Genomic DNA, 18,980 nt, shown 5'->3' with positions numbered 1-18,980 from the left:
GAAATATAACAAGCAAAACTGGGTTTGTTAATCTCCTTAACTTAGTTGTTCTAATATAATCAACATTGTTTCTTAGAATAATATTTACCATATATTTTACTATCCACTTCAGATGCAGAAAGAAAGAGTTTGTACACACTATTTCTGGAGTCTGTGCAGTCCCGTCTGCGGCATGGGGAAGAATCTGTTCCAGATATTATTACAGAACAACAAGCTACAAAGCAGAGTTTGATAAAGATGCAGTCTATAGCAGAGAGACACTTGGAGCTGGATGATGTTCATGATCCATTGCTGGCTATTAACTTTGCTAGGTAATTGAACACCTGAAAGATAACTGATCTCACCACTGTGTTGTCAGAAGCCACAAGGCATAAACTTTTGCTATTTCTGCTTAAAACAAACAAGCTCAGGAACAAGCCTAAAGGGGAGCACGGCTAAGCATTGTCTCAGGCATCTTATGAATGGCCAAAGGTTCATTAAAAATATAAATTATTAAAATGAGTATTCAAGAATGGTTCTGTATATGCCTACTACATCTAGTAGGACTCAAATGTTTTTAGTGAATATGGGAACTGTCTCTAGCATAGCAAATTTTATTACAAAAAAAGTAGATATAATTTCTCGAATTATGATAGAACAAATGCTGTAGAAAAATGTAATATTTTTAATGTGTGTGCATGGCACGTTATGTAAAATGTCTTTCATTTGAATCAACATGTCTCTCTTTGGCCTATCATCACAAAGATTTATCTTGCAAAATTCTACTGTGGTAGTTTAACAGTAGTTTAAAACAAACCTTTCAGGAAAAAGACCACAAAAATAATTGTTCCTTTGTGATAGGGTAATGTGAGGAAACTAGCAGAGCAGCAATACGTTGATTTTAACGGTCTTACATAGGTCATAATAGTTAGTTGTGAGAATGGTAGCTATTTATTTCTCCTACATACCAATAGGTAGATCTGTGTTCCTGCTTCTCAAACTAATGTAACAATGGTGCCTTTAGTTCTTGGTTGTATTTAAAAGCTTTCATTGTGAAGTTAAACAACCTTACAGTTTAACAGGTACAATGTATTATAAGAATACTGTAATTAGTAGTTGAGTTATGTACATAATCTCTCTCAGTGGATGAGAATATTCTCTTAAAAGTTGATAGGCTGGTTAACTCAATCCTTTTGTCAATCAAGACAATCTCTGCTCTGAAATGATGGAAACCAGACTTGCACTACAATGATTTTACCTGTTGATAGCTTTTGCTGTAGTGTAATGATGATTTTGACCCTACTCTGATAAACTAATTGGCTTTGGCTTACTAATGCTATGACTACACTATGCCTATGTCTGCAAAACTTATGTTGCGCAGGGATGTGAATATTCTACCCCCATGAGTGACAGAGCTTACCCCAACATGTGTGTGTGCACAGCACTATGTCTGTGGGAGAGCTTATGCTGCTTGCAGAGGTGGGTTTTTTTATGCCGACTGGAGAGCTCTCTCCTGTCAGCATAGTGTCTTCACCAGATGTGCTGCAGCGCCCAGGTTTATCAGTACAGCTAAGCCACTGCAGCGCTGCATTTATAGACATAACCTAAGTGTTAAATGTCTGACTCAGAGATTTTCCAATGGTATATTATACCAATTGGCCTTGGGTATTTAGTGGGGGAAAGCCCTGAAGCTCCCGGAGCACTTTTCTTTGTCTGATTAAATTCTGTCCAGCTTTTGCTGAGATATATACTGTTACAAATTGCCATTTACCTTCTCTCACTTGTTTCTCTGGCAAACGTTGTTGACAATGTGCCAAAATAATAATTGGACAGGAAAATTTTAAGGCCAAGCTGCGGTTGCTGCCACGACAGCAAGCAGTAGCATGTGGTTCATTAGGTACACCAGGTTGCTGCTAGAGCTGCTGTAGCAGGGTAGAGGGAAAGGGAAGAGAAGAAAGACATATTGGGCTCCCAGGTCGTCCCAGTGACCCATATCCTCCACTGGAGGACACTATATGGAAACACCCACTTTCTGGTGAGAGTTGGAAGGGAGAGTGACTGTGGTTTTCCCCCCCATCACATGTTGTTACCTGTCTTCTAGAGACCCAATAGCTGGCTCCAGCAGCGTATTTCCACCTCTACCTAGGGCTGGAGTTCTCATAACTTCCAAGGTTTGTCTTATCCCATTAAGAGAGAGATTATGACTTATCTGTCTGTGCATTGAAGTAATATCCCCTTCTTACGCAGTACGCAGGCTACCCAAATCTATATTTGGCACTTTTGCGACTGCTACTGGAATGCTGTGTCCAGTTCTGTGTTCACAATTCAGAAAGGATTTTGATAAATTGAAGAGTGTTCAGAAAAGAGCTTCCCTTTCCAGCTAAACAGTGTGTTTTTTATTTTGAAGGTTGTATTTGGAGCAAAGTGACTTTCATGAGAAATTTACTGGTGGTGATGTTTGCGTGGATAGATCCTCTGAATCAGTGACATGCCAGACATTTGAACTGACATTGAGGTCTTGCCTTTATCCTCACATAGATAAGCAATATCTGGAATGCTGTGGCAACCTAATGCAAACTTTAAAGAAGGATTACAGGTAAATGAAATTAGATCCTACTTAAAAAGCATATTCCATTATCATTGGTATACCATACTGTAAAAGCATCAATTATTTTAAGAAAATTGATTTGTGGTTGAAATCTTTTACAAACTGTTTAATCTTCTCTTCTAATTCTGCTGTGATAAACAATAACAGAAGCACTAATAAAACATGGAATTAACATAATATTTTCCAACCGTCACTCTATTCATTGTTCTTTTGTGTTCTATCCCTTTTTTCTGTATTACTGACTTAAACCTAGTCTACACTAGAAAATTATGTTGGCATAACTGCATCATTCGGGCATTAAAAATTCATATCCCTGAGTGACATCGTTAAGTTGATATAAGTCCCCATGTAGGCAGCACTAGGTTAATGGAAGACCTAGCTGTTGTTTTTCGGAGAAGTGGATTACGTGCACTGATGGGAGAATCCCTCCAGTCGGTGTAAATAGTGTCTATACTGAAGTGCAGCTGCACTACAGTGCCGCTGTAGCATTTTAAATGTAGACAAGCCCTTAGTTTGTAAGGTCATTTTTGAAGGAACCATTTCTTACTATCTATTTGTACAGCATGAAGCACGGTGGGTGTCCAGTCTCTGATTGGGTCTCTAAGCTCTATTGTAATACAAATAATAACGATAAAGAAAAAGTAAAGTGTTAGTAGCTTGAGAAAAACATAGTATTTTAATACGTTTGCTTTAATTAAATAACATTTAAAGGTAAACAGACTTCTTAAATCAGACACTAGATTATGGTATTAAGTACTTCTGGGTAGAGAAGTATTAAAACTGAGTTAAAAATTTACAAATGTAAATATTCCTAGAAAGAACAATGGGTAAAATCCTGGCCCTAATTAAGTCAATGTCAACGCTATCATTACTTCAGTGGAACCAGGCTTTCACACATTCAGCTGAAAATATAGGAGAAATTTTAGGAAGACAGAGTATGATTATCTAAATTGGAATTTGGCCATTACAGTATCACTAATTATGTGATATTGTCATGCTGTGTTGAGTAAAGTGGCCTGATCTCATGACCTCTGAGCTGGTCCTAGGTCACCATCTTTCTATTTAAGGTACTCCTGTGGCCCCCATCACCATAGTATCTAAGTGCCTTACAGTCTTTAAATGTATCCATCCTCACAGCACCTCTGTGAAATAGGGAAGTACTACTACCCCTTCTTCCCCTTATTTAACAGATGAACTGATATTGGAGCAAAACTTACTTAGGCAAACTCCCAGTGACATTGGAATTTTTTCAGGTTCTGCAGTTAGAGAGCTGCAATATTTCTCCCAACAAGCTGTTCTTGAATTGAGGGCCTGATCCAGAAAAGTGCTTGAGTACATGACTAGTCCTACTGAAGTCAGTGGCACTACTTTCAATGCTTTGAGCTACGCACATGGTTAAGTATTTTGCTACATCTGGACTTAAGTGATGTTTATGTGAAAAAATAATGTATAATAAACTTCCCTGGAGTATGGGATTCAATTGGGAGTTCTTGTTGTGATGAGATTTTTAAAGGTTTGCATTACATAATGTAACATTTTATGTTAAAGGAAGATTTATAATGCACATTGAAGAGATGTTTGTATATTCTCTGTTTAGGCTGGTAGAGTACTTGCAGGCAATGCGAAACTTTTTCTTGCTTGAAGCTGGGGATACTATGTATGATTTCTACACATCTATTTTTGATAAAATAAGAGAAAAGGAAACTTGGCAGAATGTGTCATTTCTAAATGTCCAACTCCAGGAAGCAGTTGGACAACGTTACCCAGAGGACAGTTCAAGGTAAAACGCATTGGATTAAGTTTAAAGTAACAGTGAAAGAAAAAGTCAGTTTCCTTTTCCCTTCCTGTTTAAATGATAGGTTTATGAAATACATAAATATTACAGGTTTCAGAGTAGCAGCCGTGTTAGTCTGTATTCGCAAAAAGAAAAGGAGTACTTGTGGCACCTTAGAGACTAACAAATTTATTAGAGCATAAGCTTTCGTGAGCTACAGCTCACTTCATCGGATGCATTTGGTGGAAAAAACAGAGGAGAGATTTATATACACACACACAGAGAACATGAAACAATGGGTTTATCATACACACTGTAAGGAGAGTGATCACTTAAGATAAGCCATCACCAACAGCAGGGGGGGGAAGGAGGAAAACCTTTCATGGTGACAAGCAGGTAGGCTAATTCCAGCAGTTAACAAGAATATCAGAGGAACAGTGGGGGGTGGGGTGGGAGGGAGAAATACCATGGGGAAATAGTTTTACTTTGTGTAATGACTCATCCATTCCCAGTCTCTATTCAAGCCTAAGTTAATTGTATCCAGTTTGCAAATTAATTCCAATTCAGCAGTCTCTCGTTGGAGTCTGTTTTTGAAGCTTTTTTGTTGAAGTATAGCCACTCTTAGGTCTGTGATCGAGTGACCAGAGAGATTGAAGTGTTCTCCAACTGGTTTTTGAATGTTATAATTCTTGACGTCTGATTTGTGTCCATTCATTCTTTTACGTAGAGACTGTCCAGTTTGGCCAATGTACATGGCAGAGGGGCATTGCTGGCACATGATGGCATATATCACATTGGTAGATGCGCAGGTGAACGAGCCTCTGATAGTGTGGCTGATGTGATTAGGCCCTATGATGGTATCCCCTGAATAGATATGTGGACAGAGTTGGCAACGGGCTTTGTTGCAAGGATAGGTTCCTGGGTTAGTGGTTCTGTTGTGTGGTGTGTGGTTGCTGGTGAGTATTTGCTTCAGATTGGGGGGCTGTCTGTAAGCAAGGACTGGTCTGTCTCCCAAGATCTGAGAGAGCGATGGCTCGTCCTTCAGGATAGGTTGTAGATCCTTGATGATGCGTTGGAGGGGTTTTAGTTGGGGGCTGAAGGTGATGGCTAGTGGCGTTCTGTTGTTTTCTTTGTTGGGCCTGTCCTGTAGTAGGTGACTTCTGGGTACTCTTCTGGCTCTGTCAATCTGTTTCTTCACTTCAGCAGGTGGGTACTGTAGTTGTAGGAATGCATGATAGAGATCTTGTAGGTGTTTGTCTCTGTCTGAGGGGTTGGAGCAAATGCGGTTATATCGTAGCGCTTGGCTGTAGACAATGGATCGAGTGGTATGATCTGGATGAAAGCTAGAGGCATGTAGGTAGGAATAGCGGTCAGTAGGTTTCCGATATAGGGTGGTGTTTATGTGACCATCGCTTATTAGCACCGTAGTGTCCAGGAAGTGGATCTCTTGTGTGGACTGGTCCAGGCTGAGGTTGATGGTGGGATGGAAATTGTTGAAATCATGGTGGAATTCCTCAAGAGCTTCTTTTCCATGGGTCCAGATGATGACGATGTCATCAATGTAGCGCAAGTAGAGTAGGGGCATTAGGGAACGAGAGCTGAGGAAGCGTTGTTCTAAGTCAGCCATAAAAATGTTGGCATACTGTGGGGCCATGCGGGTACCCATCGCAGTGCCGCTGATTTGAAGGTATACATTGTCACCAAATGTGAAATAGTTATGGGTCAGGACAAAGTCACAAAGTTCTGCCACCAGGTTAGCCGTGACAGTATCGGGGATACTGTTCCTGACGGCTTGTAGTCCATCTTTGTGTGGAATGTTGGTGTAGAGGGCTTCTACATCCATAGTGGCTAGGATGGTGTTTTTAGGAAGATCACCAATGGACTGTAGTTTCCTCAGGAAATCGGTGGTGTCTCGAAGATAGCTGGGAGTGCTGGTAACGAAGGGCCTGAGGAGGGAGTCTACATAGCCAGACAATCCTGCTGTCAGGGTGCCAATGCCTGAGATGATGGGGCGTCTAGGATTTCCAGGTTTATGGATCTTGGGTAGCAGATAGAATACCCCAGGTCCTGGCTCCAGGGGTGTGTCTGTGCGGATTTGTTCTTGTGCTTTTTCAGGGAGTTTCTTGAGCAAATGCTGTAGTTTCTTTTGGTAACTCTCAGTGGGATCAGAGGGTAATGGCTTGTAGAAAGTGGTGTTGGAGAGCTGCCTAGTAGCCTCTTGTTCATACTCTGACCTATTCATGATGACGACAGCACCTCCTTTGTCAGCCTTTTTGATTATGATGTCAGAGTTGTTTCTGAGGCTGTGGATGGCACTGTGTTCTGCATGGCTGAGGTTATGGGGTAAGCGATGCTGCTTTTCCACAATTTCAGCTTGTGCACGTCGGCGGAAGCAGTCTATGTAGAAATCCAGGCTGCTGTTTTGACCTTCAGGAGGAGTCCACCTAGAATCCTTCTTTTTGTAGTGTTGGCAGGAAGGTCTCTGTGGGTTAATATGTTGGTCAGAGGTGTGTTGGAAATATTCCTTGAGTCTGAGACGTCGAAAATAGGATTCTAGGTCACCACAGAACTGTATCATGTTCGTGGGGGTGGAGGGGCAAAAGGAGAGGCCCCGAGATAGGACAGATTCTTCCTAATAAATATTAGGCTCTGTTGTGTTCTTAGTCCTCGGTATAGCTGTAAGTTCAACCACTTTGGGTCATTCTGTCCCTGTGTTTTGAGTTAGAAACTATTGTGTGGTTTGATAGAGTATTCAAAATGCAGTATGGTGGAAGCAAGCATATGGTTATCTACTTAAAATATCAGAGCATTAATTAATCTGTGCACTAGAACTATATTTTACCTGTAGACATTTGTTTTTGTTTTTCTCCACAATAAGTTCCCCTATATATTCACTTGCAATAGTGTCTTCATTAGTAATTCTGTCAAACAATATTTTTACAAAGCTTCGAGCAGAGCTATCTTTACAAATCGTTCCCTACCAGGTTAAATCTGATCATTAATATTTAGTAACGACAGATTAAAACAAAATATTTTAAGATAACCACGAGTTTCATGCAAACCATTGGCAACTAGAGTTTTTGTTTCTTTTTGTAGGCTGTCTATATCTTTTGAAAGTGTTGATACAGCAAAGAAGAAACTCCCTGTCCATACTTTAGATGGCTTAATATTGAGCTACAAGGTAAAATATAATGATTTTTTTTTGCTTTAATTTTAAAATACATTTGAAGTAACCACAAATTGCTCCATCAAATTAAGTTATCTTTTTTTGTGTTTTTTCCTCTTTAGGTCCCTTGGCCTGTGGATATAGTTATAAGTTTAGAATGTCAAAAAATTTACAATCAAGTGTTTCTTCTCTTATTACAAATAAAGTGGGCCAAGTATAGCTTAGATGTTTTACGATTTGATGGTAAGAAATTTCTTGAAATATTTCTTGTTAATCTTAAATCTGTATCACTGAAAATATAAGGTCTTGTTTTATGGCATTTTGGTATCCATGCTATTGACAGCTGTTTGAATACACTCAGTATTACAGTAGCCTCTTTGAAAAGTCAGTATTGCAGCATAATAACCCCTGTTGGTAGCATTTACAAGGCACTGGGAAAGATAGTTGCTAAATTAATTTCGCTCAGCAGAGCAGTGTGAAAGTCACATGGGACTTCATCTAAACCCACTGAAATGAATGGGAGTCTTTCTATTGACTTCATTGGTGTTCAAATGAGGCCCATGGTGAGAATCCTTTCTTGATTATGTAAGCAGTTAAATGATTTTGGAAGTCAAGTTTTTGAAGTAAAATTGACATTGCTAGGGGCAATGTCCATCCATCTTGATGGCAAATTTCTCTCATTTGTGGTAATGGATGTATGAGCATCCAGGATATGAGATTATAAACTAGTTGGATCCTTGATGGCTTTACAGAGTTCATCATATCTATGTCTCATTTAACACACCTATTAAATATAGCTGGCTATATTTATTGAGGCATTTCTTTTGCAGCCATCACTGTGCTGTGGTATCTAGGCACCAAATACAGAATTGGTCAGTCCTACTTTGTCTGCAAAGGACCCCTACCATCTACCATACCTTAATTCAGCGATAGTTAGTTTTGTTTGTTTCTCAAATCTCTGAGATTTGTTGCTATGTTATTCTTCAGCCATAGCTACTGAAGGAAGTCCTGTGCATCATATCCTAATGCAAATACAGCCATGATTTTACCAGTAACATCACTTCCTGTCCTAAGTGGTTGTGACAATAGTTATTTACCCTTTATAAACTACAAAGTAAAATTATGTAAATCAGAGTGTGTACTTGGGAGTTTAATTTTCCTGTGCTGGCAGAACATCTATGGGCTCTTCAATTGTGTGGTCAAGATCAGTAGGGTGTGTGGGAGTGCTGGGGAGGAGAGTCAGGGATTTTTCCAATATCCACTTCAGTGGCCTTTTGGTGTTCATACTATTAAGAAAAAAGAAAAGGAGTACTTGTGGCACCTTAGAGACTAACAAATCTTTTTGCGAATACAGACTAACACGGCTGCTACTCTGAAACCTGTGATTATGCAAGGCACTGAATTTAGCCGTATAGAGTGGATAAATTTGTTAGTCTCTAAGGTGCCACAAGTACTCCTTTTCTTTTTGCGAATACAGACTAACACGGCTGCTACTCTGAAACCTGTGATACTATTAAGAGTTTTATATAAAGTAGTCCACTCTGGTTAACCTTTGAAAATAAATAACTGTGTCATCCAGAGAGTTTGAGTGGTTGGGCTTGGGTTTCACCTAAAGACTTTCATAACCCTATTGGATCATTGTGTCACTGAAGGTATTGAGAAATGTACTTTCTAATTTGCTAAAATGAGTTTTAATTTGTACGGACATGACTGGGCTTTGAAGTGTTCTCCCTTTTGTGGAGATAACAGTTTGTTTATGTAATTCTTTTAATTTTGTAATATATAAACCTTGGCACTTACATAACACTTTCTATCTTTAATATGTAGCAAACATTAATTAATTGCATCACAATATCGCCTCCCAGTTACAATTTTAATATATAATTGTTATATAGCTACTGATAAAGTATCTGAATTAAAGGACAAAAGCTATTTCAGTATATTATGTTCTGTTAACTTTAAAAAAAAAATACATTTTAGTTTTAATTAATATTTAAATGCAGTTAATATCTATTTATTTTATAAATATTCACCCAAACTTTTTCCTCTCCATTTTTAGAGCTAGTAAATGCTATCGAAAAACCACAGTTTAAGGAAGGACCTCAATTAGAAAAAGAGACAGTTCCTCAGTTTGGATCACAAAGAGAACTTATAAAACAACAAATTCACCGTATGTTCCTCTTACGAGTGAAACTCATGCATTTTGTTAACAGCTTACACAACTACATCATGACCAGGGTTCGTCCTTTTACAGTAATCTGATGTATTGTAGGAATTTCTAACTGTAGTCATAACATAGCTAATAATTCAAAACAACTTCTGACTAAGCATGTGTAAATAAGTAATGTTTTCACTTAATGTCTATTTTGTTCAGTTTTAAGTCCTGAACTAAAAAGGAATGTATATTGAAAATATTCATGCTGATTGTTTGTTTGAATTTTAAGTAAGACATCTTAAATCAGTAAATATTACAAAGACTTTAGGAGTTTTTAATGTGGACAGTTCTTTGATATTAGTAACACTTTTCTTCAGATTAACTTTTCACCCCAAAGGTTTACAAAGAAAGGACGTTAATGTCAAGAGAAACAATAGATTTCAGTAAGCTGCTGTTATTCTGCACTCCTAATAGCATTACTGCAAAAGTTGTGTCTTTACATGGGTGCCTCTGGGAGTTAATTAAAATCCATTTCCAAAAGTTTATATTCTGTTAAATGAAGCAGGAACCTATGGAGAGCCACACTTACCCTACTACTGTATATGAATTGCAATTCTGTGTTAATACACTCTTTTTGAAAGGAGAACAGATGGAAGCTGGCCCACTTTCTTAATGATGATGCTTTGTGTTATGCAAGAGGTTCTGAGTTCTATTTCCAGTCCCAGTCTCTTGATTCCTAGGCCTTCAGGAACTGGGATTTCTAATGATGGTAGCATGCCCTGAATCAACACCTACAGAAGTGGCATATTCAGTCCATGGTACAACAGCAGCCCTCTCTATCGCAGTGGTTCTCAAACTGTGGGTTGTGACCCCCAAAGTGACTCGTGACCCCATTTTAATGGGGTCACCAAGGCCAGCATTCCATTTGCTAGGGCTCGAGGCTGAAGCCGAAGCCTGAGCCCTGCTGCCCAGGGCTGAAGTTGAAGTCCGAGGGCTTCAGCCCTGGGGCAGCGAGGCTTGGGCTTCAGCCCTTGCCCAGGGTCACGTAGTAATTTTTGTTGTCAGAAAGGGGTTGCAGTGCAATGAAGTTTGAGAACCGCTGCTCTATTGAATTAAAGAATATAATTGAATGTTGAAGGAAGTTCAGTTTTTGGTTATATGGATGGTGGCCATAAGACTGAACCTCAAAGGTAGTGATGGAAGAGGGAGGGAATAATTGAGGTTCAGACTCGAAAAAGACCTCCCCAGAGAAGTGCAGAGAAAAGAACTATGGGGATTCCAGTCATAGAGTTGGTATTCATGTTAATGCTCCCTGGTTTTTCTTCTAAAGATTCTTCACAGTACAGGTTTGGAGTTTCAGCACCAGGTAGAAGAAGCCAAAGACTTAGATCAACTGATTAAAATTCATTATAGATATTTGTCTACAATCCATGATCGCTGCCTGCTGAGAGAAAAGGTATGTGTTAAGTAAAACTGAATACATGGTATTTTCAGCCTAACAAGGGAGAAAATGTTTGTCATTACAAATCATACAGTATATGTTGGATTTTTACATATGGTACTTATAGATTTTGTGGAGAGGCAGTAGCCTTTCCACAGTTACAATTGAGACTCATTTTCCTTGCAAACCTGCATTTGCTTCCCACTCAGAGTAATTTCCTTAATTATACAGTTCAGTTCTACTTCAAGTTGTACATGGGTCACCTATGGCTAGAAGATATGGGAATTTGTGGTGATTCTTTGAGTACTGTCCCTATAGGTGCTCCACTCCAGGTGCTCTCGTGCCCCCTGTGCCTGTGATTGGAGATTTCTCAGAGCAGTGTTTGTTTGGCCCGCGCAAGCGTGTTACTCAGTCTCGTCCTCTGTGCTGTTATATACCACTGCCTGGGCAAACCACCCTCAGTTCCTTCTCACCTGCATTGGCCTGAGACAAAGCCTTATCAGTTGTCTGCAGTGTTTTACCCCAACTGTGTTGCCTTAGTTCTTTTGGTAGTTAGTTTATTATAGTTGTTCTTAGTATAGTTAGTAGTTAGTACTTGGTAGTAGTTTTAGCGGTTGTTTTGTCTTTTTTGAAAAGATTTTTAATTTTTACATATATATATATATATATATATATATATATATATATATATATATGGCTTTTAGATTGATAATTTCTCCTCTTCTGGGAATTTTTACTTTGCTGGGAGAGCATGCTAAGTTCTCCGGGTTTCACATGCTGCCTGTTGTGCTAGCGGGGATTCGCGGTGACTGACTGACATGCTCCTTGTGCATCTGTTGCCTCAGGGAGTCTCATATTTTCTAAAAGTGCAACTTCTGTCTGGCATTAAAATCTAGAGCTAACAGGGAGCTCTAACTGACTCCTCACAGTGGAGAGCTCACTATGCCCAGCCTCTGACACTGGTCAGGGGGCTTCCTCTGTATGTTGGTCTCTGAGTAAGTCCGCTGCCTTCACTGTCTCCGAACCGTACTCCTTGAGAGCACGATTCCTTTCATAAGATTGCCAGAGACCATGCTTTGAGTTTTCCAGGTAGGGAACCTACCTCAAAGAAGTCGCAGTCTCTGATAACTTCAGCGACTTCCGCCCCTACTTCTCTCCAGCCTGGTACCCATGAGGCTGCTGGTTCCTCAGGTACTCAAAATATGGTGTAAACTAAAGACTATAAAGTTCTGCTGGTACATACTCAATAAAGGAGTTCAGCTTGGTATATTTAATGGTTGAAAGTTGGCAATTCTGAATTGTAAATTGGCAGGACCTTATCAAGAAGGTTGTGGATTCTTTGCAGATCTATCTTGAGGAGGTTAAAGAACCACATCATAAGCTACTTGGCATCCTTCATACAGTTTCATCTGCCTGCATTACCCTGATTGTTAACGATCCTTCAGTTTGGCATACCCCAGCATCCATTCTGTCCACATGTAAGAGTGCAGACAAAAATATCTTGTCCCCTCTAAGGACTCCATTTGTATTTTTCCACCCCTTTCCTAACTCCTTAGTGGTTAAGGGGGTTAATAAACGTGGAAGTCAGCACCATGCTATGTCTACGTTCTGTGATACAGATCATAAATGCCTCAACCTGTTTGGTAGAAAAGGATATTTGTCAGCCACTTTACAGTTGAGAATCACCAACTACCAGGCATTAATGGTGAAGTAAAACTATATAAATTATACCAAGCTGAACTCCTTTATTGAGTATCTACCAGCAGAACATAGAGAGCAATTCCAGGCAATTATTGCAGAAGGCCAACTACTCACCTGAACATATCCTGTAGGCCTCTCTCAGCTCTGGTGATGCTGCCACTCATTTGATTTCTGTGGCTGTAGTTATAAGGGCCTTCTGGCTTCTGCTCTCAGGATTTCCCAAGGAGGTCCAGAATACGGTCAAGACCTTCCTTTTGATGGCACTAAACTGTTTACTGAAAGCACAGTCTCTACAAATGTTGAAGGACTCTTTCCCCTTCCCTCCCCCACCCGAAAGGTCATGTCAGTAGTAGCAGGACATCTCCGCAGAAAGGTTATTGTCGTGTTCCCTTACCTAGACAGTTGGCTTCTGAAAGGTCAGGATGCAACTTGCAAAGCCATAGACCTCTTTCTCCAATTCTGCCTGCAATTGAATATTCAAAAATCTATCTTAACCCCTGTGCAAAAGTTAGAATATGAGTTCATCTCGATTCAGTAGGGGCAAGAGCCTACCTCTCAATGCCTGGATTCATGGCTCTATCCATCATAGTCAGTCCCTCCCTATTAATGGTGCACTCCTTGAGCTTGCAAAGGTCCTCTAGAGCATGCTGGCTTTGGTACCGCCTGAAGCACAAGGAAAAAAACTACTTAATTCTGGTGGAGGGATGTGAGGGTTTTTACTCCTAACTGTGGTGAATGATAGAGCCTATCAGGGCAGGTTCAAGTCCATTCTCAAGGATAAGGACTCTAAATGAATGGACCTGATGGGCAGGAAGATTTATACCTCCTCTTCCTTGCAGATGCAGATTGCTAACCAGCAAGCATTGCTGTTCAAGTATGATTTTGTGAACTGGATGGCTATGTCTAAGTTTGCAGACCAGCTGCCATAAGCCTCGAGAGAGGAATTTCAGGCATTTGTCACCGAAGGCTGCTTAGTGACTAAGACTTTGTTGCAGTCTGTGCTGGAATCTTCAGCCAGAATGATGGCCTCAGGCGTGACCATGAGAAGAGCTTCCTGGCTGCAGAATTTGGGCATTGCTCCCAATGTGCAGCAGGCCATAGAGGATTTTCCCTTTGATAGCCAAATGCTGTTTTTGGATAAGACGAGACTTTGCACTTCTTCAAGGACTCTAGGGCTACCCAACAGTCCTTGGGAATATATACGCCAACAGTGCAGAGGCACCACTGTGGTGGTCAACAGCAGTAGCGTCCGCAGCACACATTTGGGCAGCCGTTCCCTCCCCCAAGACAGTGGGACTATGCCAGAAAGAGGCATAGATCCCATAGAAGGAAGCAGTCCTGTCTGGGGTTTGTCCAGTCTATGTGCCCTCCTTTGGCACCCGTTAAGCACCCATTTTGACTCCTTGGTCCATAGCAGTGTTCCAGTCATCATTCCTTTCTCCCTGTCCCTTCCATTTGGGGACAGGACGGCCTTCTTTTACAATGCATGGGTTTCGATCACCACTGACAGGAGGGTCTTGGGCACTGTCAGATCTCATAGACTTTAAGGTCAAAAGGGCCATTAAGGTCATTATGATCATCTAGTCTGACCTCCTGCACAACGCAGGCCACAGAATCTCACCCACCCACTCCTCCAATAAACCTCTCACCTATGTCTGAACTATTGAAGTCCTCAAATCATGGTTTAAAGACTTCAAGGTGCAGAGAATCTTCCAGCAAGTGACCCGTGCCCCACGCTGCAGGGGAAGGTGAAAAACCCCCAGGGCCTCTGCCGATCTGCCCTGGAGGAAAATTCCTTCCCGACCCCAAATATGGTGATCAGCTGAACCCTGAGCATGTGGGCAAGACTCACCGGCCAGATACCCAGGAAAAAATTCTCTGTAGCAACTCAGATCCCATCCCATCACAGGCCACTGGGCCTATTTACCACTAATAGTCAAAGATCAATTAATTGCCAAAATCATGTTTTCCCATCATACCATCTCCTCCATAAACTTATCAAGCTTAATCTTGAAGCCAGATAGGTCTTTTGCCCCCACTGCTTCCCTTGGAAGGCTGTTCCCAGAACTTCACTCCTCTGATGGTTAGAAACCTTTGTCTAATTTCAAGTCTAAACTTCCTGATGGCCAGTTTATATCCATTTGCTCATCTGTCCATATTGGTACTGAGCATAAATAATTCCTCTCCCCTCCCTGGTATTTATCCCTCTTGATATATTTATAGAGAGCAATCATATCTCCCCTCAGCCTTCTTTTGCTTAGGCTAAACAAGCCAAGCTCCTTGAGTCTCCTTTCATAAAACAGGTTTTCCATTCCTCGGATCATCCTAGTAGCCCTTCTCTGTACCTGTTCCAGTTTGAATTCATCCTTCCAAAAACGTGGGAGACCGGAACTACACACAGTATTCCAGATGAGGTCTCACAAGTGCCTTGTATAACGGTACTAACATTTCCTTATCTTTACGGGAAATACCTCGCCTGATGCATCCCAAGACCGCATTAGCTTTTTTCACGGCCATATCACATTGGCGGCTCATAATCATCCTGTGGTCAACTAATACTCCAAGGTCCTTCTCCTCCTCTGTTACTTCCAATTGATATGTCCCCAGCTTATAACTAAAATTCTTGTTATTAATTCTAAATGCATGACCTTACACTTTTCACTATTACATTTCATCCTATTACTATTACTCCAGTTTACAAGGTCATCCAGATCTTCCTGTATGATATCCCGGTCCTTCTCTGAATTGGCAATACCTCACAGCTTTGTGTCATCCGCAGACTTTATTAGCACAAACCCACTTTTTGTGCCGAGGCCAGTAATATAAAGATTAAATAAGACTAGTCCCAAAACTGATCCCTGAGGAACTCCACTGGTAACCTCCCTCCAGCCTGACAGTTCACTTTTCAGTAAGACCCAGTGTAGTCTCCCTGTTAAGCAGTTCCTTATCCACTGTTCAGTTTTCATATTGATTCCCATCTTTTTCAAATTAACTAATTCCCCTTGTGGCACGATATCAGACGCCTTACTAAAATTGAGGTAAATTAGATCCACTGCGTTTCCTTTGTCTAAAATATCTGTTACTTTCTCAAAGAAAGAAAAGGAGTACTTGTGGCACCTTAGAGACTAACAAATTTATTTGAGCATAAGCTTTCGTGAGCTACAGCTCACTTCATTGGATGCATCGAATGCATCCCATGAAGTGAGCTGTAGCTCACGAAAGCTTATGCTCAAATAAATTTGTTAGTCTCTAAGGTGCCACAAGTACTCCTTTTCTTTTTGCGAATCCAGACAAACAAGGCTGCTGCTCTGAAATGTCTCAAAGAAGGAGATCAGGTTGGTTTGGCATGATCTACCTTTTGTAAAACCATGTTGTATTTTGTCCCACTTACCATTGACCCCAATGTCCTTAACTACTTTTTCCTTCAAAATTTTTTCAGAGACCTTGCATACTACAGATGTCAAACTAACAGGCCTGTAGTTAACCGGATTACTTTTTTCCCTTTTCTTAAAAATAGCAACTATGTTAGCAATTCTCCAGTCATATGGTAGAATCCCTGAGTTTACAGATTCATTAAACATTCTTGCTAATGGGCTTGCAATTTCATGTGCCAGTTCTTTTAATATTCTCAGATGAAGATTATCTGGGCCCTCCGATTTAGTCCCATTAAGCTGTTTGAGTTTGGCTTCTACCTCAGATATGGTAATATCTACCTCTACATCCTCATTCCCATTTGTCATGCTACCATTATCCCTAAGATCCTCATTAGCCTCATTAAAGACTGAGGCAAAGAATTTGTTTAGATATTGGGCCATGCCTAGATTATCCTTAACCTCCACTTCATCCTCAGTGTTTAGTGGTCCCACCTCTTCTTTCTTTTCTTTCTTCTTATTTATATGGCTATAGAACCTTTTGCTGTTGTTTTTAATTCCCTTTGCAAGGTTCAACTCTACATGACTTTTAGCCTCTCGCACTTTATCTCTACATGTTCTGACCTCAATAAGGTAGCTTTCCTTGCTGATCCCTCCCATCTTCCATTCTTTGTATGCTTTCTGCTTTTTCTTAATCATCTCTCTGAGATGCTTGCTCATCCAGGTTGGTCTACAACTCCTGCCTATGAATTTTTTCCCCTTTCTTGGGTTGCAGGCTTCTTGATAGCTTCTGCAACTTTGACTTGAAGTCCCTGTCCATCCCTCCCTATCCCTCTTCAGGAACCCCTCTCACCAGATACTGCTCCTTGAGCAGGTTCGTTTTCTACTGGCTTTGGGAGTGGTGGAGGAGGTTTTGCTGGAACATCGAGGTCACGGCTTCTGTTCTCAAATCCAAGGGAGGGTAAGACCCATTCTCGACCTTTGAGGCCTTAAGAAATATGTCCGATACAAGAGGTTCCAAATGGTCACTCTATCAACTATCCTCCCTACATTGTCTCAGAATGACTGGTTTGCTGCCTTGGACCTTCAGGACACCTGTTGGGCCACAGAAAGTTCCTTTGATTCGTCGTAGCAGAGCTCCATCTTCAATATATGGTGTTGCCCTCTCTTCTGCCCCTTGGGTTTTTACCAAATACATGGTCATGGTGACAGCGTACCTCAGGAAGAAAGGAATCCACATCTTCCTGTATCTGGAAGACTGGCTATACTGAGAGGCAAGTCTAGAGAGGACGTCAACGTTACACTGTGCCTGCTCAACCATCTGGGTTTCATTCTAAACTCTGAAAAGTGAGGTTTCAGAGTGGTAGCCGTGTTAGTCTGTATCAGCAAAAACAATGTGGAGTCCTTGTGGCATCTTAGAGACTAACAAATTTATTTGGGCATAAGCTTTCGTGGGCTGGAACCCACTTCATCAGATGCATGGAGTGGAAAATACGGTAGCAGGTATATATACATAGTACATTTAAAAGATGGGAGTTGCCTTACCACGTGGGGGGTCAGTTTAACAAGACAGTTCAGTTTACAGTATTGAATATTAAGGGAGGAAAAATCACTTTTGTAGTGAATGAGGGTGGCCCATTTCAAACAGTTGACAAGAAGATGTGAGTAACAGTAGGGGGAAATTAATATGTGAATTTTGGTTCCCACTTAAAAAATAGAGTTCATTGGGCCCTAATAGACTCTCAGAGTTTGAGAGCATTTCTGCTGACTGACCATTTTCAGTCATTCACCACCTTTTTCTTAGTCTGCAATCTCAGCTTTCCACAATGTGCTGAATGAATGTATCTCAGGCTCTTGGGCTACGTGTCTGCTGGCATGCAGGTGGTCCAGTTTGCAAGGTTGTGACTTTGCCTCCATCAGATGTGGCTCAGGACAGTTTACAATCTGACTCTTCACTCCTTGAAGAGATTGGTCCATCTCCCTCCACTGGTCCAGGACCCCTTGCTGGGGTGGATGCTCTTGGAGAACATTTGTCAGGATGCTCTCTTCATCCAGCCCTTACCATCCAGGTCTGTCTCTGATGCCTCCAAGATGGGCTGGAGAGCCCATCTGGAGTTGCTGAAAGTTCAAGGTCTGCGATCAGAGCTGCAGTCCTCACTGCATATCGAAGTGCTGGAGTTTTGAGCCATCTACAATATATATCCCGCTTTTTTGGACCATATTGGATATATAGTCCAATATTGTCACATATTTACCAACAATATACCACAGTGTATTATGTGACCAGGCAAGGAGGAGAACAAAAGTCAATCCGGTTGTGACAGTTCTGCATTGAGGAGAGTATCACTCTGATAGCCAACCACTTTCCCAGAATCTAGAATCATCTCACAGACTATTCTCAACAGGAATTTTTCCCTCAACCATGAGTGGTCTTTGAAAACAAATTGTTCTCTGGGTCATCTTTGGAGTTTGAGGCGTTCCAACGATTGACATGTTTGCCATTGGGAAACAGGAAATGTCTATCTGTTCTGCTCTAGAGGGAGCCTCAGTCCGGGATCTGTATCCAATGGTTTCCATCTCAGCTGGTGGTCTGCTTTCCTGTACATTTTCCTCCTGATCCTGATCATCCCACAGGTTATTCTCATTGCTGCAGTGTGGCCAAGGCAATGCTGGTTCTCCAACCTTCTCACATTGTCAATTCAGCCTTCCATACCTCTTTCCTCTTCATCCCAACCTACTCGCAGAGCATCACGGACACACCTTGCATCCCACACTCAGTTCCCTG

At 41.0% G+C, this 18,980-nt stretch overlaps 1 protein-coding gene across 5 annotated transcripts in view; it reads left to right on the top strand.

The window, feature by feature from the left end:
* Nucleotides 1–18,980, top strand: part of TUBGCP5 (tubulin gamma complex associated protein 5) — a 47,284-nt gene that overhangs the window by 20,468 nt on the left and 7,836 nt on the right. For all 5 annotated transcript variants that reach the window (XR_006274907.1, XM_043494392.1, XM_038376213.2 and 2 more), the window contains 7 exons: nt 113–311; nt 2,387–2,575; nt 4,185–4,367; nt 7,458–7,542; nt 7,650–7,770; nt 9,587–9,765; nt 11,013–11,138. Coding sequence is in view for 4 of the 5 variants with exons in the window: in XM_043494392.1 (XP_043350327.1) it covers nt 113–311; nt 2,387–2,575; nt 4,185–4,367; nt 7,458–7,542; nt 7,650–7,770; nt 9,587–9,765; nt 11,013–11,138 (1,082 nt within the window). In the remaining variant the exon portion in view is untranslated. The remainder of the gene's footprint in view (nt 1–112; nt 312–2,386; nt 2,576–4,184; nt 4,368–7,457; nt 7,543–7,649; nt 7,771–9,586; nt 9,766–11,012; nt 11,139–18,980) is intronic.

This window comes from Dermochelys coriacea, chromosome 1 (genome assembly GCF_009764565.3).
Source record: "Dermochelys coriacea isolate rDerCor1 chromosome 1, rDerCor1.pri.v4, whole genome shotgun sequence".
Classification (NCBI taxonomy): Eukaryota; Metazoa; Chordata; order Testudines; family Dermochelyidae; genus Dermochelys; species Dermochelys coriacea.
This window is presented reverse-complemented; position numbering and strand designations above follow the sequence as displayed.